General features: G+C 41.2%; 1 protein-coding gene across 1 annotated transcript; it reads right to left on the reverse strand.

Moving 5' to 3' along the window:
* Positions 1-1,754: 1,754 nt before the first annotated feature.
* kcp (kielin cysteine rich BMP regulator) lies at positions 1,755-23,781 on the reverse strand. The gene is made up of 46 exons (XM_061035309.1): positions 23,508-23,781; positions 21,554-22,086; positions 21,188-21,260; positions 20,119-20,423; positions 19,853-20,021; positions 16,168-16,241; positions 15,969-16,056; positions 15,656-15,738; positions 15,475-15,568; positions 15,315-15,394; positions 15,151-15,236; positions 14,919-15,009; positions 14,296-14,395; positions 14,068-14,153; positions 13,841-13,934; positions 13,595-13,744; positions 13,418-13,524; positions 13,163-13,256; positions 12,910-13,083; positions 12,734-12,816; positions 12,546-12,639; positions 10,900-11,082; positions 10,617-10,787; positions 10,302-10,475; positions 10,126-10,208; positions 9,949-10,039; positions 9,790-9,872; positions 9,512-9,685; positions 8,663-8,842; positions 8,285-8,549; positions 7,637-7,719; positions 7,456-7,549; positions 7,210-7,383; positions 7,032-7,114; positions 6,511-6,631; positions 6,342-6,424; positions 5,998-6,097; positions 5,801-5,889; positions 5,465-5,567; positions 5,219-5,361; positions 4,805-4,977; positions 3,926-4,037; positions 3,739-3,840; positions 3,473-3,637; positions 3,091-3,391; positions 1,755-2,471 (listed from the first exon to the last, which is right to left on the reverse strand). The coding sequence occupies exons 1-46, from the start codon at positions 23,623-23,625 to the stop codon at positions 2,251-2,253; spliced, it is 6,327 nt and encodes a 2,108-aa protein (XP_060891292.1). The 5' UTR covers positions 23,626-23,781; the 3' UTR covers positions 1,755-2,250.
* Positions 23,782-24,391: the final 610 nt, after the last annotated feature.

Genomic DNA, 24,391 nt, shown 5'->3' on the forward strand with positions numbered 1-24,391 from the left:
CTTTATTTCCCATCAGTCTCTCCCTCTGTGTAATGGACAGGAAATGAAAATGATGAGTAAAATGACTGCCTGTGGGCAGGATATAAATGCCACACTGGAAGCACATACCTGTGGACACTGTGTACCAAAGCCACCTGGGTGGATGGAGTCCGGCTCTGATTGGTTATGAGCTTTTTTGAAAGTATTTGACTCCATGCTTTGGTGCATGAATTCTCTTCTATGAGGATGATTTATAACTGGCTTGTCCGTCACATAGAGAGTGTTGAGATTTCCAACATTTAGGAGCTGGAGGTCCCAGTAGAGCTAAAGATAACAATGTGTTTTTAGAAGTGAGGACAAAATACAACTTTGGATTTCTCAGACTTACTGTAAATGCTTTTTAATAACTACCTCGTCCTTCTTTTCCCTCTCACTTTCTATTTCTAGAAGAACATCCAACACATTTTCACCAACACAACACCAGCTTTTGTCACCTCCTGCAATCTGAAAACACACAATCAGGTACATCATGGTGGTATTTGTGAAGTTTTGTTCACATCTTCTTTTTTGATGTTTGTTGTTTTTTTTTTGTTACCTTCTCCATGGCCACGATAGCTTCATTAGTGTTGGAGGGAACATGAAACACTTTTTGGAAGAGGAGACTTACATCTTCGGAGGAAAATTGTGCTCCGACAGACAAACCGAGCGATCGATACAGACCGGCGATCCAATCCTGAGGACAGATAAAAGGACACGGAGCTCTAGTTTTGTTCATCATTGTAGCACTCAAGCTTAACTTCAAATCTTCTTACCTGCTCCATGTTTTCACCAGATGAATTATACAGGATATCACTATGGTTACAGCTATCCTCTGGACAACAGCTCGATCAGGTTACCAGGCAACAAAAGTAAGAGTGTACCTGTCAGGAGGGAGACAGAGGAGTGAAATGTGATATGTGACCATGTGGCACATTACACCTGTGTGAAAAGAGGTCTGCAACATTGAACAAGCAAGAGTTGGTAGATTCCAATATTTTCAATTTGATGAAAATGCTCAAAAAAACGTGTTATACAGGTCTGTTGTGCCCTACATATTTTTTTTTTTAGAAATGGAGGAACCATAAAATTCCTGCTAATTATTAAGAAAAAAAGAGACGTACCTTAGGCTGTGTATTTAGGCTAGATAAGATTTACAGTATTAATTAAGGTTATAATCAGCCGTTTACGGGGAGCAATTTAGCTGAAACAGGTGCTAAATTTAATGCTAATTTTAAACCAACCCTGCAGCCTTTTAATTTTCTAATTAATCAGAATCAGAATCAGAATCGGGGTTTATTGCCAAGTACATTTACACATACAAGGAATTTGACTTGGTGTATTGGTGCCAAACAATTAACAAGGAAATTAATTAAAACTTTATACTCTATAAACTTTGAAAAGGAAAGTTTCTCTAGATACATTTGTCACACACTCAGCTGAACCGCTTACAAATGTTAAGTTAAACATGCAGTTTAATTTAATTTATTTGTAAAGGGACATGTACAATATTCAACATATATGTTGTCATTTGATGTTTATATTGTACCAGTTAGTTTAATTAAGAGGACATAATTAACTGTGAGTGTACTTACTGAACCTTGTCCCCACAGTTTTACCTATTGTGTAATATCACATTATTTATCTCTACCCGACATCGTATGAAATAATTAGATAATAACACGTGACAGATCATACTTGTGTCTTGTTAATAGGCAATGTAATCTTTAAACAGTAAATGAAACACCACACGTATTTGTGAAAAGTTTTATTTGTATATGAACATGGAAAACAAAGAGAACCTGAGAGTGGCTTACTTTAGTTACAGTCAGACATCACACAGTGCTGTAATAGACCTGTACAGTAAAACAACGTTTTGATAATACACAATACTGTTCAAATAATGTGGTCTGTGGACAATATCTCCTATATGTGTAAAACACACAGAAAACAAACCTATTCTGATAACGAATCCCTGCGTAATATAAATATTCAGTGCTACATAGAATACAAATGTTGATAAAAAAACAGTCAAATGCAATATTTCACTTCAGTCATATGTTAAATCCACAGGTCACAGAGGTTCATCTGTTGAGAAATGTTTACTTTTCAGACTTGGAATACAGTAACAGGGGACGTACGCAGTCCTGCAGTGGATTATCAGTGTATGTGTGTGTGTGAGTGTGTGTGTGTGTGTCTGTGTGCAGGTAAGTGTTCATTGGAGCAATGAAAGCTCTATGAGGGTTTATCATGAATGATCTTGGGGCACTTCTCTGGCTGGATGCAGTGGTTGTCATGTAGAACCAGACCTGCAGGACACTGGCAGCCTGGTACACAGGGCTTGAAGCAGTGGCTCTCTATCACCCCCAGAGGTACGTTGACGTTAAAGCAGGTTACAGGACACAGTGGTCCGCACTCATCAAACACAAAGCCCCTCTCCACCGGACAGCCCACAGCTGTGGAAGACAGCGACAAAGAGGATCAACAAGAGGCTGTGAACACACTTGATGGGTTACCTAAAACTGGTCACCATGAGAAATATATAGGAGAAAATGTCCCTTTAATTTGAGACAACTGCACCACACGACTTGCTGGAGAGTTTTGTGTTCCTGAAATAAAAAACATCGTGTTCTTTTAAACATTTTTCTGCAAGTGCTCACTACAAAATAATGACATTTTCGAGTCTAATTTCATACCTTACTTTGATTTACTCCACACTTGTCCCAGTCATAGCAAGAGAGTGGAGCTGTATTATACAAAATAGGGGTGTCTTCCTTAACTCTTCATGCAGAGGTCCCCCAACACCTTAAAAAAATCCAGGCCTTTGACGATGTAGCATGATACTACTAGCTAATTATTCACTCTTCTTGGGATATTAAACATTTGTGACATCAATTTGTAACTGAGCTAAAACTCATTTCAAACCAGGAAGCAAAGAGAAAAACACAAATATAGAAATCTCTCATGTACTGAAACAGCTAAAATTGTCCTAACCTTTACTCACTTTCTCCCACATGTAGTACACTGATGCTCGTTTTACAGAGCCGAATAGAGGAAATATGTTCTTTCTCTCACCACATAGTGATGGGCTCCTCCACTGCAGGACGACTCCGGCCTCTCTGCACTGACTGGCGTAGGCCTCCAGCGTGTCACACAGACACTCATCTGTATTTGCCCCACAGGCACACAGGTCGTATACGCACGCTCCGTACCAGGGCTCAGGTGGCACCACGCGGTGGCAGGGCTTAAACACAGCCGATTTCAGCACCTTACAGCGGGCATTAGCACTCTTCTTGGCCTGGTAACCTGCATCTTTACAGGGGTCGACATTCTCGCCAGGGCGACACGAAGAGAGGGCGTGGCTTCCGTTTGTGACCTAAAATGACCATAAAAGGAGTTTATGGGTTTGCATGAAGAGTGAAAATGTATTGTTTTTTTCCTTCTGGGTTTATTTTACCCTCCAGCTGTTGCCAAAGTCAGCCTCTGATAGGCTGAGTCGTCCGCTGGGCATTCGAAGGTCGTCCTGGTAATAGTTGTTGAAGTTTCCACAGAGCCCACAAGTGTGGCCCCTATAGGAGCCGGGCACACTCACTTCAAGATGTGAACGGCCGCTCCACAGCACCTAAAAGTGGACCAGAGGGTGTCATAACAACAAACAGGGGGTGCCTACACAGTTGGTATTATGTTTATGATATTAAGAGAGACAAAGAGCATTGACTTTACCTTCAGCCCGATGTTAGTGTTGAGTAAGATCGTGTTGGTTTGTCGTTCTACATAGATGTACGGTTCACTGAGGAACGGCAAAGTCACAACCTCACCGTTCACCTAGGGAGTACAAACAAAGTCTGAGAGGACACAGAACACAAACACGACATGTAAAACATCATCTACCGTGTCAGAATACACAAACCTTTACAACCCAGTCCTGAAGCAGCTGCACAGTAATGTCTCCGATGAACACAGTCACCTCTTTAGTCCAGGACACTCCTTTACGTCCTCGATCCTCGTTAGTGGCATGAATACTGAACAGATGATGAGGATGAATAATACAGTCATTTTAAAAAAATAGAAAGAAATAGAAAGGTCACATACAAGAGACAATGTTTTGTTTACAAGAAGAAGCACATGAATAAACTGTTTTGATCCAGAACGTTCTGCTGTAGTTCTGTTGAATGCAAAAATTGGTTGGACAGAAAGTTGTGAAAATAATCTTTGTATGGAGGCTGTCGTCTCAAGCAGGCGGCCCGGGTTCATATCCCACCTGTGGCCTCCTTCCCACATGCCACTCCCCACTCTCTCTCTCTCTCCCTGATTTCTGACTGTATCCACTGTCCTATCTCTCCATTAAAGGCATAAAAAAAACTTTTAAAGTAAATGTTTTTGCATAGTTACACATACAACCAATCCATTTTGCTTTTTGAAATGCTGCTTATTCAAAGTACTGTAGTATTGTTACTCCTAGTTTTCCTCTCTTGTGACCCCTTAAAGCCTCTGAAGCTTGCATTTATCATGTGAATACCCATCAGTTATACTAAGAATCACATCAGGTTTTGAGGGCCTTTAAAACCAAACCAATACTATTCTATATTACTCATTACTCTGGTTGAGATGATTAATGACTAGTGCAACCAAAAAGGTGCATTTATTTCTCTTTAAGACTGTTTCATTCGGATTTTTTTAGAAGGCAAGGTGGAGTTGAAGCTGTCAAAAGAGCAACAATTGAAGCAGATAAAGCATGTTTATTACCAACGTAAATAACTTGCTTCGGTTACCATGACAACCCTCTCACCTGAAGTCCCCTCCCTTGCAGTCCTGCGCCAGGACGTATGTGCACGCTCCCTGAAAGTGCAGCATGCGCCCGTCGAAGGTGTGGTAATGAGGGTCGCCGAAGGCAATGCAGGTGGCTGGACGAGGAAGGCAGTGAGGACAACACAGACCGGGGACGATCGCTGGCATCTCGTCCTGGGAGCGGAGACACACAACTCTGTGAGGAGTCTCCGAGCGAGCCAAACACAACATCTGCACAGTCACAATGAACTCCAAAGCTGACAGGAGTGTTAACACTGCTGGGAAATGTCAGATATTTAAAGTCCCACATCGGACTCACAGAAGCATCATGGGAGCTTTTAAAGACGATGATGAAACACAGTGAAAGAGTGTGTGTGTGTGTGTGTGTGTGTGTGTGTGTGTTTGTTATACTGACTGTTGCACAGGTGAGGGGGGGGCAGCGTTCACTGTGACAGTGTACGTCTCCAGACACACATGTGCAGCTCGTGCACTCGTCCACGTCCCACCGTTCATTAGAGTGATACACTGTCCCCTGGTGCAAACATGATGCCCCTGAGTCTATAATACAAAGATGTACAAACAAGAAGAACCAATGCTTTAAAAAAAAAAAACTTTGATCAACAATACGACATATTCTCTTCGTTTGGGCTGGAGGTTATACCTTGGCATTCGTAGCAGCATTTCCCTGGAATCTTCACTTTTTTCTGGCGATTCAGACAAACAGCAGGTAAACACTCCTCGATGCTGCACTCGATATAACCCAGCTGAGGAGGAAGCACACAAAAAGTAGGCTGAATCCATCTTTTAGAATCTTTTTAAAACTCACTTCTTAAAAATATTTTAAAAGCCTTTAATGTGTCGTTTCTTTAAAAAGTCTTACAGTTAATTATTATAATTAGAATTTTGAAAACTTCACTCGTGTTCACATTTGCTCCAATGTGTCATCTTGTATTGGAACACACACACACACACACACACACACACATTTCTCACTCACGTTACAAGTACATGTGACGCAGTCGTCATCGCTGTCAGTCCATCTGCTGCCGTTGGCGACGCGGCGGTCCTGGCCCTCAATCACACAATCTGTGTGGCGGCACAGGAGAGCCATCAAAATGTACGCCCACGAGAGCAAGTTGAAAAATGTAAAATGCAGATAGAAGAACAGAAGAGTTGTTGTTGTTGTTGTCTCACCTTTACACACAGGGCAGCATGAGTCTGGAGGGGTGAACTGTTCATTACGAGGGCAGGTGAGTGGGAGGCAGGTTTGGTGTAAGCAGGTCCATGTCAGGTCCTGAATCACACACACACACACACACACACACACACACACACAAGCTGTATCACTGTGACTTTGTTGTGGTAAACAAAACGGTTTTTTTTATGACTTTAACTTGCTTACTCATTTGCTCTTCTGTTAAAATGTGACTGAGTGTTTCCCTTACAGCCTACAACAATCTGTGTGAGTGTCTTTAAAAAGTCATCGCTACATGGCACTTATTCTTCAAACAAAAACAAACGGATCCTTCTTTTTGTACCTTGCAATGGCAGTTAAAACAAGGGTCATCCGTTGCCAAGACCTCGTTGCCAATCAGTGCAGCCGTGCAGTTACTGAGAGGCTCTAAAGATACGAAACATACACAGAGTCATTACAGAGTTAGCTGAAGGGATATTAGAGTGTATCACCGAGTGCAGTTTAGTACTGACGTGCACAGACAGGACAGCACGAGTCCGGTCCAGAAAACAAGATGTTGCTCTTTGGACAGTCGACCAGACTGGGACACTGCTTCTGGTAACACCTCAGATGTTGCTCGCCGTCCGGCATCACCTGTGACGTTAAACACAAACGGCTAGACAAGTCATTCCTCTGAGTATAACCTCTGCACTTTCCGTAGCTTTTATCAATACTAGTACTTTACTTTCAGTGCTTCAAAATGAATCACATGAGATTAACAATGATTTTTGACTCTGTTTTAATCCTTGTCGTCATTTAATAATCCTTAAGGAGTTTAAAATGTGAATATATTTACTGCTTTCTGAAATGGATTATTGTTTGGTTTTTGGACTGATGAGGTCAGCAAGTTTAAATTCCTGTGCATGCAGTTTTGATGTTTTGGAAACTACAATTTTTATCAGTTAATCTAAAAAAATAAGAACTCTCGATGTTTGACATAAAATGGTTAAACCCTAACCCTGGTTAACATTTGTCAGATGTAAGTGTATTGTACCTCACAAGTGCAGATCTGACAGGGGTCACCAGCTGGATAGAAACTGTCACCTGGGCCGTACACTCGTCCCTCGAATACACAGTCTGTCAAAAACAATTACATGCAGAAAATGAAGATTATTATGCATCAAAAAGCATGGCATGGATGATGTGAAAAAACATGAGCCCTATTTGCTTACCAGCACACACAGGGCAGCACTCCCCGGGAACGTTAATGAAGTTCATGCAGGGAGACAGACAGCGCACTTCAGAGCAGGTGGTCACCCCATCCACACACATGCAGGTCATACAGGGGGTAGACTCTGCAAACCAGCTACTGCCCTCACTGTGCTCCTCTCCTCCATACACACAACCTTGAGAGCAAAATCCAATCAGTGGTTAAACTAATTCCTCTCGTGACTTGATTATTCAGTGATCTAGTTTACCTCTGCAGCGAGGACAGCAATCTCCTGGATCTGTCACCTGATGCATGCAAGACAGCTTGGGACACGTAGGAGACGCACACTGCACCTCACCCGCCTGGAAGGACACACAGATTTTATACACGCAAACATGAGGAAAGATGCAAAAAAATAAAGGGGAAAGAAAGAGATGAAGGAGTCAGACCTGGCAAATGCAAGTGGTGCACTGGTTTGAGCTCAGGGTCCACGTCTGCCCGTCAATGAACTGCTGTCCATCAAGAGTGCATTCTGAGAAAAAAAGACAGGAAATGAGGAAATAACAGGAGATTTCTCAATAAGTGCTTTGCAGAAAAATATTGCATGTGTGATTTTTGTGAACAAGTGTCTTGAATTATGTTGACTTCAGTTATCAAAAGTACTTTTAAAAGTTATTTTGTTTTTTCCTTAAAAGGTTAAAACAACAAGAAATTCAAGAATTAATTGTTCGTACGTTCACTAATGAGTAGAGGGTTTTAAGTCAAACAGTACATTACAGAAGCTGTTTTATCATCCTGCTAATGACTAAGTCTGCCTTTTGGAAAGATGGTTATATGATAAGAAGAGCACAAATATTTTGCACATGCTTTGAGTTAGAATTTAAGAATATATTACGTGAAAAAAACAGCTCTAATAATGTTGTGCATTAAAGTTATAATTCACACTTTTTTTGCAGAGATTTGGTTCATTTAGATAAAAATATGTTGAAAAATATATGTATGTGTATGTCCAGTAAATAAAGAGAATAAAATATTGCAACAATCAGAATAAAAATGCAGGCCTTGACATGACAAATACACAAACAGTGTAAAATAACCTGCGCAATCAGGACAGCACTGTCCTGGCTTGGTAACGGGTCGGGTGCAGGGGGTTGGAGGGCAGACCAGCGGCACACAGGTGATGGAGCCTCTGACACAGGTGCAGCGCTGGCAGGGGTTGCTGGAGGCTGTGAAGGTGTGACTGTGAGGGTGAATGACACCTTCATACAAACAGGAGTCACAGACTGGGCAGCATGTGTCTGAAGGGGCCGGGTTGGAGCACTGGACTGGACAAGGTCTCCTCTGACAGTTCACCACCTCGTTCTGACCAGAGAGATGGAGATAAAAGAAAAACAATGTAGAAAAAAATGGTTTGAATTAATCAGGCCATTTCAATCTGTATGTATGTGTTTCTTTTAAATCCTGGTCTGACTGACCAGACAGGAGCACGATGAGCACGGCTCAGAGGGCGAAGAGAAGGACGAGCCGGACTGATACTCTTTCCCTTGATGGAGACAGATTCCTGTGCACGCAGGGCAGCACTCACCAGGAGGGGTCACAGGACGCACACAGGACACACTGGGGCAGGACTTGTGGGTACACACAACACCACCGTTCTATCCAACAACAAAAAACACCAAACACACACAAACATGCACACAGAGATCGACAAGTTATTTTTACAAACTGAGATGTTTTTCCATAACATATGAAAAATAGACTTTGGAGCAAGTCTACAAATACACAAAATTAAATGAATAGTTTATTTCTTTACAGGGGTACGCTAAGCTAAGCTTACATGTTTAAAACTGTCATAGTTACTTATTATCTGTGACTCTGGACTTCTGTTACTTTAGAAAAAAACGTTTTTTTTTAATATCTTTTTTGTTTTATTCACTTGTATTCTTATTATTTTTTACATAAAAAATACATTTCGCTTGATTTTAGTGACACAAATCAGATTCCATACATAACTGCATAACTTGTGTAGAAGTGAACTCCAAACTTTTCAGAGCCAAAAAGCGAGTTTTTAATACTCGAAGATGTACAATGATGTTTATTAGTCTTTTCATATAACCTGTGTTGGTCATTTCTTTTAACTAAAGACTTTTTGATTAATCTATTATCACTCTGAATTTGACATGTTTTGTTCTTCAACTGTAACACCAGCTAAATACTCAATGAAGGCAAAGATGCTCAACTTTAATTCGTTGGGTTTCTAATTCTCTTTTCATCCTGTTAGTTTGAAACATTCAGTGTGACTGAACGTGTGTCTGTGAAAGTACCAAACAGGAGCAGAGCTGGCAGTGGTCCGAGGGGTGTGGAAACCTTTCTCCGTTAAAACACCCTCGACCATTAAAGTTGCATCCGTCACACTCTCCACATGAGCAGCCGTCCAGTGCAGGATGTGGGCACGGCACAGCAGGGCATCTTCGCTTGGCACACACCACTTCCCCTTTCTTTGTAAAAAAAAAAAAAAAAAAAAAAGACAAAAAAGATAAGAAGCTGTACGGGTGAAGGAAGTCAGCAGCCTCAAACGTTTTGTAAACCCTCTCCCTCTCACTGAGCATGTGCAGTCCTGGCATCCGCCCTCGCCTCCTGGAAGCGTCTGTCCGTCAACATGACTCACACCTTGGAAATGACAACCTAGACAAAGAGTGAAACTTCAGTCATTTATTCCCTCTTTTAACAAGTAGTGCGACGTGTTAGGTAAACTAGGTACCTTCACAGACGGGGCATCCACAGGGGTTGGTGACCGGGTAACGACAGAGAGCTGGTAGACACGTCTTCTTCACACATCGCACTGAACCACTCTTTTAGAGATAAACACGACATGTTGTCTAAAGCGATGAATCAGCAGGAAAAAGTGTGTGTGAATGTGTGTGTGTGCTGATGCTACCTTGCAGGTACATTCAGAGCAGAGGTTTCCTGCGTCTGGGATCGTTTGTCCATTTGTAAGGACAGCGTTGTTATAGAAGCAGCCTGTTTTAAAAAAAAAAAAAAGCATTATGTTGATAAAAAGGAAATGATGAACAAACTGAGACTGAGAATATTGTGAGATTTTGATTGACATACGGTCACATTCCCCACAGCATTGTCCGGGCGGTTTGTAAGGATGGCTGCACTCTTGATAACAGGGTAATTTTGAGCAGACGACCTCCCCTCCGTAACAGTAACACACGCTACACGGATCGTTGCTGTCACCGAACTCTGTGCCGTCCGGAAATTCTTTACCATGATACATGCAGCCTGCCAAGTAGAAATGACAAGATTATTTTTGCAAGAACCTTTGAGAATTGTTTTTTTTTTTTTTTTTTAAATGGAAAAGATCTGTCTCTCCTCTTCAGACACTGAGCCATTTCTCTCCGGAAAGTGGATCTGATCACTCACCATCACAGGACAGGCAGCACTGTCTCTGCACAGGGTGTTTACAGTTAGAGAGTGGACAGCGCTTTCTCTCACACTGGACAGAGCCCTCACGGCAAACGCACACTGCACACGGGTCGGATGGGTCGTCCCATGTCTCCCCATTAGCTCGCTCTCGACCTTCAAAGAGGCAACCTACAAAGAAACATAATCGTGGAAAGCATGCTCAGACTACACATAGTGCAGTTTCTAATGTGACAAACTGTGCTTCGTTTTCTGCAGCTCTTTTTGCTGGAACGAGCTCTACCTTCGCAGGTCCTGCAGCACTCCTGCGTGATGGGGTGAGAGCACGCGGCAAAGGGGCAGGGCTTGCGTTGACAGTGAACACTTCCGTCGGTGCAGGCACATGATCGACAGCTGTCAGTCGGATGGTAGAAACGTTCAGTGTGTCTGTAGGGTCTTTGTTCATACACACAGTCGGACGGAGGAGCTGAAGAGAAAAGCAGAGAAAAGGACGCCTCCGTTATGTAACTCCAGTATTTATTTGGATTATGTAATTGTGCCATCATGAGCCAGGAAACAAACCACCAGCACATTATTCTCATGTAACGTCAACATCTACCACAGAAGAGGAATCAGATTTTTTATTTAGCAGGCAGACAGTCATGCTTTTTAAAAATCGTTTAAGATCCCAGCTCACTGTTTGCATACACATTTGTGTATATGCACACTTGGTGCAATAGAGCTATGTGCAATCACACCAGCACTTTAAGGTTACAGGCTCCAGGGCAAATGAAATTTACATCAGTACCTCATAATCATGTGTAACGCTCCGGCACTTAACCTCTCTTAGCACCACTTTGAGCACTTTAACTCAAAGGTCACTTTATCCTGGTTTGTTTTGAACAACATCGTTCAGCCTCTTTTTATGCTTGTTGTATATATGTACAGTTTATACTGTTGTTTGGTTTTTGTCTTGTCATTGTGGTTATGTAAATTTGTATATCTGTGAACCACCAAACTGCCAAGGGACTACAAATGGAAAGTAGCTTTTGGCTAATGTCTGGCATATTTACATGTTTATGTTAATTAATGTGCACTGTCCTTCTTTAAAATAAATAAATAAATAGGGAGCAGATAATAAGCATAAATCCATCTTTTTGTAAATACATATAAAGAACCAATAATAAATAATGAAAGAAAAGGGGGAATAATAATTGCATCAAAAATAGAATACTGTAAAAAAAAAAAAAATCATTTGAAAGCTCACTGAATACAAAAACCTCATAAAGTCTTATACAAAAATCATACTTTGAGGGCGTTTAAAGAAGTAGGAAAACAAGAACTATTAAGTAGCTGTGGAGTTAGTTGGCTACCCGGATAACAACGTGAACTGTTTGTATTTGTTTTTATTTCATTATGTCATAATGTCATTATTTAAAGAATGCCAAATAAGGTATTTACAGTTTCTGTTAACAACTTACCCATTTATTAAATGTGTTCTTATGCTAATCACTTGATTACTTTAATACTAAAAATACATTTTACCTCTGGTTTCTAAAGGTTAGAATGGATTTTTATTTGAGATAGAAATCAGAGGTAATGTTATCCTGGCTCTAAAAGTATGTGTATCGTGTTAGTGGTGTTGTATTTGAATCAATAAAGAGAGAAGTTCTCGGACACATCTTGAAGCAATCAGGCACTAAGGGATTTCACTCCCCTAATTGCCTTTGTAAGGTGATTCCCACAGAAAGCACTTCAGCTAAAAACAGGTCTATCTTTAGCCTAAAAAATGTACTTTGGTAAACTAGCGCAGTGGCATGGCTCTGTTATTCTAACTCCAGAAGTTTCTGTGCCTTACTTTTCTCCTCCAGCATTCAAATATTGAACATTTCTGCTATTGCTCCATGCAATATGCAAGACACTCCTCTACCCTCTCTTTCTCACTCTTACCCTGACACTGGGGGCAGCAGTCTCCGGGCAGCACATTTGGGGAGGGACAGCGTAGAAGTGGACACCTCTTCATTAGACACTGGACATTCCCATTCTGTAACAGACACACTGAAAGATATAAAAAACCTGCTTCAAGAAGACCACAGATATCAGCACAGAAGGAATGTTCTGACTCTACTTATCCTTACAATGCAGCTGCATGTCCTGCACGAGTCAGTGGGATGGGGGAACTCCTGTCCGTTGGGATACTCTTTCCCAGCATAGCTGCAGCCTAACAGAGAGAGAGAGAGGGATAGTGTGTCATTTTTTTAGATATCTCATATTCATTGATATGAAATGGTTGGAAAAGAAGATGTTTTCTCACCATTGCAGTTGTTCTGACAGCATGTTCCAGGTAGTGGTGCGTTGCAATGAGGATGAGAGCACTGGGATTGGTGACAGTCGATCCTGCCGCTCACACACTTACACTCCTCACACACACTCACGGGGTTGGGGAAAGCCTCTCCGTCCACAAAGACGCGATTTTCGAAGGAGCAATCTGAGAAAATGCCGACTTGTGTTAAACAGAGAAGTGTGTACAACTTAAATCTATAATATCTGTTTGTGAGTTTGAGTACCTGGACATTTGGGGCAGCACTCTCCGGGCGGTGTGTGCGAGTTGGAGCAGTTGAGAGGAGGACAGGGTCTTCTCTCACACTCCACACTGCCATGCTAAGGAGAGAAGACAACGTTGTAGTATCAGCATATGAGCATATGGTTAGACCAACAGTACAGTACAGGTCTGCCTTTAAAAGGAAATCTCTGATCTCAATGGGACTAACCTAGATAAATAAAGGTTAAATAATATATGAGTAAATTGAAGGCCTGCTTACTTGACAGGTGCAGATGTGGCAGGGCTGGTCAGGGGTTGTAAACCTCTGTCCGTTGCTATAGATACGGTGGTTGTAGGTGCAGCTTTCACACACTGCACAACAGGAGCCTGAGGGGAGAAATGAGACAGGGTACTGCAAGATAAACACAAAAGCACGCTCAGACATACGCACACTTACCAGTGGTCTTTGTGGGATGCTGGCACTCAGTAGGGGGGCATTGTGTGTGTGCACACACAGTCTCTCCGTTTACACAGGTGCATCTGGAGCAGGGACCCTCGGGGCTCCAGTTGGAGCCTTCCTCATATTCCACCCCCTCCAACACACAAACTACAATGAAAAAGGGGAATTGTGATACCTTTATTTATCAACCACAAGTGTGTGTGTGTATTTTTTTTGTGCGTGTATGTTTGTGTGTGTTTTTACCTTTACATATTGGACAGCAGAGTTGTGGGTCTATAATTGGATTGGAGCATTGGACAGGAGGGCACTTCTCCTCACGGCAAATCACAGTTCCACCCTATCACATAAACGTAATGTGAATAATTTGTGACTTGTGTGTGTAGATTTGTGTGTATGCCAATAAGACGTTAGAACATGTTTTGTCATAAAACTCAAAGTTGTATCACTTTCATCTTAATGTACAGACTTGCCTTACACCTGCACTGCAGGCAGGGTCCACTTCCAGCAGGAGAGAATACTTTCCCATCAGCATACACTCTCCTGTCGTACTCACATTCTGTGAAAACAAATACAAAACTCTCCTTTAGTTGTCTTGAAGTTGATCAGTAGAAGGGAACTCCGGCGATAGTAGGACAAAGTTATTTCACAAAAAACTTTTAGGAAACTGCTTCATTTGACTCATACCCAGAAAAACTAACCATCACATGCGCTACAACACTCTCCTTTGCGTTTAGCTGGATGGCTGCATCTTGGCGTGGGGCATGATGATTCAAAACGCTCACAGGACACTTCACCTGCCTTACAGGGAAAAACACAGAAGAAGTCATTGAAACTGTAACAATCTTAAACCAATAAACTTAAGCTAGACCAAATAAATCTGAGCCCAAGTTATTTTGGTCATGGTGAAAGGGAGCTTTAACAAGACCGAAATATATCTAATATCTGTTCAGCCACACTCTAAAGAACATTTTCTTGACTCAATTTTGTTAGTACACAGAAATGAAAGATAATATCCATTAGTATGTTTTCATGATTTTTTAATGTTTCCATTGTGTTAATTAAATATTTATGCTTTATATCTACAGAGCAAGAGGGTAGTCTTTTTTGTACTACAATCTGCAATCTCACCACTAGATGTCACTAAATCCAACATGTTGATCCTTTAATCTTATTTCTTTTAATATAATCAACATTTTTCATAAAGTTCAATAGATTTTTGACAAGTTTTCTCTCACCTCTGAGACAGAAAACAGCTAAAAACCATATTGAGTCCAGTCACATGTACATCACATATCCAAAAAAGATATCAGTCTGAACTCACTGAGCAGGTGCAGCGCAGGCAGGGGTCTGTCCTGGAGGAGAACTTCTGTCCATCCACATACACCTCTGACTCATATTCACACTGCTCACATCTACAGGTTTATACACACAACAAAAAACGTTAAAAAAAAAAAAATCCACATAGACCACCTGCACATTCAAAGTAGGAGATGAAAATGATGCATTGATGCTGGCTTGCAAACCACACAGACCAGGTAAGGCAGGTTAGTTACCGTGGGCAACAGTCTCCAGCACGATGCACTGGGTTTCGACAAGACGAGGCGGGGCAGGAAAGGGGGGAACAAGCCACATTTCCATTCTGCAGGGGGAGATATCTACTCAAGATGAACCCTAAAATAAAACAGAATTTCCAAATAATTTATACTGAAGGACTAACCTCACACGTACACTCTTGACAACGGTCTCCAGTCGGGATCACAGCTCCATTGGGGAAGTCGTGACCGTTCACACCACACCCTACAAGACAGAAATGCAAAAGTGAATCTGCAGGTTCTCTGAATGCTCACACACTGCTGCACTAAATCAAAAAAGCCCACCTTGACAAACTGGGCAGCACGTATTGGGTGGAGGGGCAGCTGGGTTTTTACAAGGGGTGTTGCACCGCTCTCTCTCACAGCGAACATGACCCTCCTGGAGTGAGAAGAGGCCGACATTAATGCAGATGAAGGTGACTTGAAAAGATGAAATGTTTAACTGCCAGTCAACATAAGAACCCACCAAACAGTGGCAGACATCACAGGGTTCCTCTGCAGGCCTCCACTGGGCTCCGTGCTCATAGGAATCACCAGAATGGACGCAGCCTGCAAACACATTTTACATCACACGCTACCATTGAAAAGGTCTACTTCTAATTAATACATTTTAAAGAAAAATGTGTCTCAAGCTTTATGTATAACAGGTGATAAGACCTTCAGAGACTAAACTCTATATGCATCCTGTGGAAATGTAATATTATAAATATGGACATTATAATAAATATCATGTTTCTCTTGCACAGATATTGTATTTACTTTTTCCCCTACGCCCTAACCTCTGCATCGCTGGCAGCAGCCTCCAGGTTCATTCTCCTTCTGCGTGCAGTCTGGCGCAGGGCAGGGAGAGCATTCCCTGTTACCCCCCTGAGAAGAAATAGAGAAAAAAAGAAAATGATGAACTGAGGAGGACCACAGCGATCCATAAGGCTTGGATAATGTTTTTTTGTATTAGTGTGGGCATGTGTAAACACTTACTTTGCAGGTACATGTCTGGCAACCATCCAGAGTGGTGTAGGACACATTATGAACGGTGCCATCCAGCTCACATCCTGGAGATAAGACGCAGAGTAAACTGCATGCACATTTTTTATTTTGTGGCTGTTTTGCGTATCCCGCCTCCCAACAGTGAATCCAAATTTGGATTGTAGCAAAGCAGGACTGTGGAAATGCACAGCGCTGGTTTTCTTCACCTTTTCTCTGACTCTAGATCACTGGGGGGAACATCTGGCTCTGCTCTTTCCAGTAATGACTAAACAGTGTGGTTCTGATGTTGTACGCACACGCTCTCACACACTATTTCTGCGTTGCTTGTTTTAATGGATTGTTACTAAAACCACAAGTGTCTGCACCCTTCCAGCGATTTAAGACTGGCAAGTCTGTTTACACAGAGAGCGATTAGAAGCAGGGGGAAAAATGGAAGAACAGCAGTTTTCTGGAGGATTCATTACAAAACACATCAGATCATTGTCAAAACAACTTCATTCTATGTCACTTATATTGTTATATAAAAACAAAGGTGCCAATAAAATACCTAAAGCAGAAAATCAGTGTATTTTTTCTTCTTCATCAAGGCTCTCAGAGACTTCATCACTTATTCTTTTTTGCTTAGTCTTGACATTTCAGCTGATAATTATTATGATGAAGACTCTTAAAGGACAGAGAAAATGTGTTTGTGGGGGAGCGAGGGCAATAATCACAGAGTACGAGAGAGGCTAGTGAGGCTGCCTACTGTGCCAGCAGCCAACAGGAATTTCCTCTAACAAGCCGAGCGTGCATGAGATCAAAGTGTGTGTGGGAGTGTGAGCCCGTGAGTGTGAATCATCTGGAGTACACATAGAGACTCAATTAAGAGGAAGATGAGAGAAAAGCCATAGACAGTGACAGAGAGAGCAGTCAAAGGGGGGGGGGGTTGAGGGAGGAGAGGGGGGACTTCCTTTGTGAACATGTCTATTATATTGATGGCGGAAAAAAACAATGAGTAGGAGAAGACAACGTTTACATCAACTCTGCGTAATCAGACTTGGGAAACAAGAGGGAACCAAAGAAGACACAGAATCCTAAGTGAGGCCTCTGTGTTGAATAGTCTGGATGTAACCTCCAGGTGTAAAATGTATTCCTGAGTTGTCCTCCTCTGTAGTACAGTTAAGGGTAATAGAAGTTTGTCTGTAATGCGGACAGCTGCTTTTTTATTTGTGTGGAGAAAAAAAAAATGGCAACACTACTATTTCTTTGCACAACCAAATGTCCTTCAGACTGTTTACTCTACAGACTCAGGATACAAACAGTTCAAATGACATCCAACCAACTCAGATCCATGGATCACCCTGTCTGCATCTCTCTCTCTCTCTCTCTCTACCCCACTTTCCAAACCCCAACACAGTTTTTGCAGATGGCTGTTCAACATGAGTCTGGTTCTGCTCGAGGTTTCTGCTTCTTAAAGGAAGTTTTTTCTTGCCACTGTAACTTTGATAAATGTATCTAGTGTCAATTGTCTTGAGATACAATTTGTTGTGAATTGGTATACAAATAAAAACTGATTGATTGATTGATTGATTGGTTGGTTGTCCTGTTTATTTCAGTATCAGTCCTTTAGGCAGATGTAAGCCCTTTTGTTTCCTCTGAGCTAACAGATATGAAGTCGGTACAAGGGTGCCAATTGTCCAATCTCTTATCACTGCTTTGTAAAGCTATGAAAAGTATGCTGTTCCTCCCAATTTTCTGGAAACAATCCAGTGTTTACCAGCCCTGGTAGCTGGAGTCTGTCACTCTGTGAAACAGGATCCACAATTGTACAGCCCAGGCCGTATTCATGGCAGTGGGCCTGATGACAGAGGTCAGGGCAGGTGATCGGCGTCGAGCCAAGGAGACAGCTGCTGTAGTGAAGCTTGAAACAAAACCTAACAACAGTGTTTTGAGGGAAGGGGACCACAGCATTGGTTGAAATGTTTAAGCAATCATAAAAATGACTGTGTAAAACTAGATGCTTTATCCTCATTTCCATTTCAAATCTTTTTACTTATATTTGCAATGCCCTTGTAGTTCGGTGCTTCGTCTCACCGAAGAGACTTTTTCCCTTACAGTTAGTTAGTCACAGGTAAGAGATAAACTGTATTCTCCTTATGAAAGTTTCCTTTAAGATCGAGTGGCTCAGTAGGGTTGAAAACTACAATCATGCTTTTCCAAATTTCATCCTCCAAATGTTGCTGCTTGTCAACTCAGAGAGTCATGTTTACACAGAACATGTTGACTCATGCTGAGTATAATGCTTGGATGTGATGGAATTATCTTGCCTTGTTTTGCAGAGGCAGAGAGCACGCAACAAGCACTGGTGACTACAGGTTTTAAAGGAATGGACGTTGTTTCTGCTGTTTCTGGTAAAGAAGAAGAAGTCCTCACAGGCACCGTAGAAGGCCCAGCGGCATCAAATGGTTTCACCCCTTCACAGGATCGGTACCCAGCCTGCCTAGACGTGGGGAGGGTGGACAGATGGCCTCTTTACCCAGCCTAAAACCCCACAGAGATACCAATGGCCAAAAGAAGCTGACAAAGGAAAAGGTAAAGAAAAGCACTGATATAGGGCTCATCCAATCAACAGGCCAATCAATGATCTAGACTAGGCCTTTTCCGTCAGGGCCCCTCGACTTTGGAACGGCCTCCCTGAGGAAATAAGACTCGCAGATTCCCTCAATTCTTTTAAATCCCTTCTTAAAACGTACTTTTACAGACTTGCTTTCATGTGATGTCGTCTTCTTAATGTCTTTTCTTACTGGTTTTACTATTTTTATCTTCTTTTACTTCTTACTGTTCTTTTATTTATGCTCTTATCTTAACTCCTCTTGTGTTTTAACTTGGTAATTTCTTATCTTACTTACTTTGTCTATTTATGTTTTATATTTATATTTACTTTGTATTTTTATTAATATTATATTTTGGGGTTTTTGATCCTTTAACCACTTGTTTCTATTTCTTTTACTGCTCTTACCTTCTTATTGCTGTTATCTTTTGATTTGCTTTCATCTCTTTTAGTTTCTTACATCTTTTTAAATCTTTGGTTCCTCTTGGTCTCAGCTCGTGTTGTTGGGTTCTTGTGTTGCCTGGGTTCTTATGATGGTTCTTGTGATGGTCGGGTTATATATGTCCGTTGGGTATCGTGCACTTTGGGTTATTTTCTGTTGAATTGTATTTAATTATTTTTAGTATTTTGCATTTGTTATGTTCTTGCTGTTGTTTATGTTCTTCTGTGTTTGGTTTAGTTTGTTCTTGTTTTTGCTGTTTGTCAAAGCACTTTGTAAACCTGTGTTTTTAAAAGGTGCCATATAAATAAAGTTATTATTATTATTAGACTAGAGTTTAATTATTAACTAAAAAGAGTCAAGACACAATTTTTGAGTCAGGCACTCATTTGCAACCAACTGAAAATGGCTCTGCATCCTTAATCCACCAGTTGAGAAACACTGTGCTAGAGAACAGGCCATCTGCACACTCGCTATTAATTTCCCTCAGGGATTAATAAAGGATATCAAAAGAAAAAATAATCAAAAAGACCAGTTAGGCTGTTGAATGTGCACCAAAGTGATAAAATGAAAGGCATTTGTGTGTCTTAATATGTGGGAGAAATTCAGGGAATGAGAATAACTGTCAGAAGATCAGTCAGAGTTACCTTTGTTAATAGCTTGGCATGTGACCTCTCCTGATTTGCAGGTACACACGGTGTTGAGGTCAATCTGCCATTGCTGGCCGTCTTCAACTTCACGCCCCTCCCACACACACCGGTGCCTCACACACTCACATCCCTCCAAGTACTGCACACGGGACTGTAGATCCGCATTCTGAATAAAGAAAAGTACAAACATGTTTCATAATTTTAAATCACTTAGAATTCAAATATGATCCAAGAAAGTGATTTATTCTAAATCAAATACTTACCTGAGTTTTGACCATGTCCAGCATAAGAGCCAGCTCCTCCAGTCTCCTCTCCAGCTTCTTCAGCCTGTCATCTTTCTGTGCCTGAGAAACAGACTTTACCCCTTGGGGAGATCCTGGGGGGCCCAGCACCACAGCTCTCTGCAGCTGGTCATTCTGCATGTCAAGGGGATAATGGTGGGTTTGGTCTGCTGACCTGTAGTCTGCTTGAGATTTACTGGCCGCTGCATCCTGCTGGAACAGTCGGCCGCTGTCAGTCAGAGGATCTGATCTACGAGCGTCCGCATACTGAGACGGGCGATGAACATCTGGAACGAGAAGGCAGCACTCGATGGGAAAAAAGACTTCCTGAATAATTCTTTAATCAACTTAAGAACACATTTTGAGCTTAAACAAACATCCTGTATATATACCATTAAGACCAACCCTGAGGTTTAGTAAACAAACTGTATTGTACAGGAAAAGAGTTAGGAGATATAATCTGATGCACTTAAACCTCCTGAGAAAAGTCCAGAGAAATGCATATGTATCCCCATGTAAGGGAATCTAGACAGAGTATGAAAATGAGGTGGTAAGCAAAGGTTTTGAACATTTATTAAATAGTTTAATGCCTTAAATTACAAAAAAAACCTCTGCATCTCTTCTTACACAGGAGAACTCAACTATATTATTGAATCATATGTTTATTTTAAAGGGTTTTTAAGGGTTTATTGACATTAGCAGCCCTTTCCTTTGGGACTATATTTCTATGTTCTCTGCACCACAGACCTGTATTTTCAACTAAACCGAGAATATCTGCATTGTTAAATACGACTGTATGTAGTGTGCTTTTTAGTTTGAGTGAACTAACCCTTTAAAATCAACACATTTAACGAATCAAGTAATGAAACTAATTAAGTGTGATACTTTGTTCAAGTACATTAAAAACAAGAGCTAAGATAAGCACCCTCTAGTTTACTGTAATATCTCTTAAACCTTATCCTTATTTTGAGTTCTGAATTATTTTTATTTGACCCTCAAAATACAGAAATGACTAACATTCAATTTTATAAATATAACTATAATTTTCTACCTTCAACACCGTCGCAGAGCCATGGACGCTTTGGATATGCTTTCATCGAAATCTCAGCCGTCTTCAAATATCCCTGCAGAAACAAGTGCTCATGTATTAGTTTGTACTCTACAGCACACATGATTGGAAACAACAGATCTGCAACAGTGTTGTTTTCTTAAATGTGATTTAAAAGCAGCTTCAGTAATGACCTCAACAGTGTGAACAGAGGAAGTCAGAATCTAATGACAACTGTCATACAAAGGCTGTAGTTAGTTGACTGCAACCCCCAAACAAAAACACAAAATACTGTGAATAAAAGCAAATAAGAAGTCTGTTGTAATTTGGTGTGAGTGCTGAAGTAAAATGAATGTAAAATTAACTCACACTAAATTTGCTGTCCTTTCTTCCCTGGGTGCTGGCAAGAGTGATAACAACATCTTGAGGCAGTTCTAGGCTGAGTGTCTCTTCACTTTTTATCTCTACAACCACAGCTTCTTGACAGTCCACAAACAATGTCAGCCTCTTAGCCTCCAGACTCAAAGCCACCTGTACCCACTCATCCCTGGAGAAGGGGTTTCTGCCGGGGAAGTGGAGACTGGCGAGGCTCTGAGCTCCTTCTCCGGTCGTGTAGTCTAAACGCAGAGACTCATTTTGGGTGGAGGAGACGAGTTGAAGAATGGGCGAGGATGTAGAGGAGAGAGAGAAAAGGGTTGCACTGGAGCCCGGTGCCTGATGCATCACCAAATGCAACCCCATGCTACCCTGAAGGCCGGAGCACAATAAGCGGGAGTATTCTCGAGGAAGGGTCAGGTGAGGGGCTCTGGGACGTATTCTGTACGCCGCGCCGCTGGGACTCTGCAGTCTGGACACGCCACTGATGTGATGGGACATGTTCAGAGCCACCAGAAGGTCAATCACTGGGAAAGAGAAAAAACAGAGAGACAGATTTGTGACACAACTTTGTCAACGCATGCTTGAGGTTATGCTATTTCTTACAGATGATTGATGACACAGTAGTTTCTCTGTTGTGATGAAAGGTCATTACGATGCAGTGGTCAGTCCTGGATCTGTCTGCCTATCTTTAAATGATTTCAATATGAAGATTGTTGTTCATTAATCCATATCCTACAACATGTAGACATGCTAGGCTTATTATAATAGTGACCACAAAAACAGCAAATAAATTATGTTTGTCATAACCAATCAGCAATAATATTCTCTACTGTAACAGATAGATAGATAGATAGATAGATTGATTGATTGATTGATTGATTGATTGATTGATTGATTGATTGATTGATTGATTGATTGATAGATAGATAGATAGATAGATAGATAGATAGATTGATAGATTGATAGATAGATAGATACTTTATTGATCCCGAGGGAAATTCAAAGCATCCAGTAGCAGGTTACAAAGACGTACATGACATGAAACATTTGTTACAAATTAACCACAAAACCGACGCCCCCACTCCCCTCCCATACATACATATTAACCCGAAAAAAGATTTAAAGAATACCCCTAGATGAATCAAACTTAAACTGTGCAATTAAAAAATAGACTTATACAAGAAATGTACATAACCCGTGCAGGGATAAAAATACATGTGCAATTTAAAACAAGAACCTATAAACAGTTGATGAAAAAAAATCTGTAATTAGACCTGAATATAAAAAATAAATGTATTTAAATAATAATAAAAAAATGTTCACTCATGTTCACTTCATTTGGCTGTCTACTCGCCGTTATATTGTATAGTTTCTGCTGATAACATGTCTACACTCATGCACTTTAACTTATGTCAGTACTGTCCATTTACAACTCTGTTTTTGCACATTTACATTCAATCTTTCATATTTAAGACTAGTAATGCTAAGTTAAATCCTGGTTGTATACATTCTCATTCTTAGTTTTGATATTTTTAGTGTTTATTTACTTTGTATTTAATATTATATTGTGTTTAAATTTGCTAACATTGTGTTTTTTGCTCATATTGTGTGTTTGGACAACCTGCTGCTGTAAGTTTGGGATCAATAAAGTAATTCTATTATATTCTATTCTAATCTATGAAAATAAAAAAGTGTTGACCTTCTGAAGTTGTGTTGTTTATATATGTACAGCAATGTTTAAAAAGTGTATGTACCCAGAGCTGCTCAATTATCCCTTTAAACGTTTGACAAGTAAGAAGTATTGATGGAAACACTTGTAGTCTATATTTAAACTTTTTGGTATTATACCACTTCAACCAAAATAATAGATCTTATCAGGGACTCATTTCCCCCATAACAGTGCCATCATTAATATGAATATTGTTCAGAAAGAAACAAAACTCACCATTGTCGTGGTTTGGACCAGTATGACCCTGCACAGACAGCGCGAGCACAGACAGCGCGAGCACCCGCAGCAAATGTATCTCCAACAGCACGAGCGACCTCAGTTTGCCGATCTCCATTCTCAGGACGAAACAAAAGGATCAAAATCCAAACACTTTACACAACATGCATTGTCTTCATTGTCCGTTTAACCCTTTATGGTGACACGGACGGTGAAGATTTGCCCAGTTCTGCTGCGAGCAGACTTCTCCAAAGAGCGCGAGGAGGGTAACATGAAACATCTGGATGCAGGCAGGGCGTCACTTCACTGCAGTCTCACACACACACACACACACACACACACACACACACACACACACACACACACACACACACACACACACACACACCCCTGGGGCCATCTATCTCTTCAGCTCACTTAAACTTTATTATCAAGAAGGCGGATGGTGGGTCGATTTTTGCCTGCTATTGTTGATGAGTGAGGGAGAAATAAAGAAACATGCAGAAAAGTTCAGGTGTGCAGTGCGTGTGAGGTCACTCATGTCTGTGTCTCACGCAGTTTCCATTCCCAGAGGGATACTGAGTGGAGTCTCCCCCCCCCCCCCCTTTCTCCTAATTTTGTCAGGAAAAAAAACTCTCCAACCAGCAAAATGTTCAGTGCTGATTCCCAAAGACCCTTGTCTCGGCAATCAGCTAAAACCTGGTCTGGAGGCTGGAGGGGAGCCATGCTGAGGGAGCAAGAAGTATGTGTGTATATATGTGTGTGTGTGTGTGTGTGTGTGTGTGTGTGTGTGTGTGTGTGTGTGTGTGTGTGTGTGTATGAGAGAGATAGGGAGGGGGTAAACACAAGTAGTCATGTTTCACTGCTTTCGAAAAAGTCCCAGT

Source organism: Labrus mixtus, chromosome 4 (assembly GCF_963584025.1).
Source record: "Labrus mixtus chromosome 4, fLabMix1.1, whole genome shotgun sequence".
Classification (NCBI taxonomy): domain Eukaryota; kingdom Metazoa; phylum Chordata; class Actinopteri; order Labriformes; family Labridae; genus Labrus; species Labrus mixtus.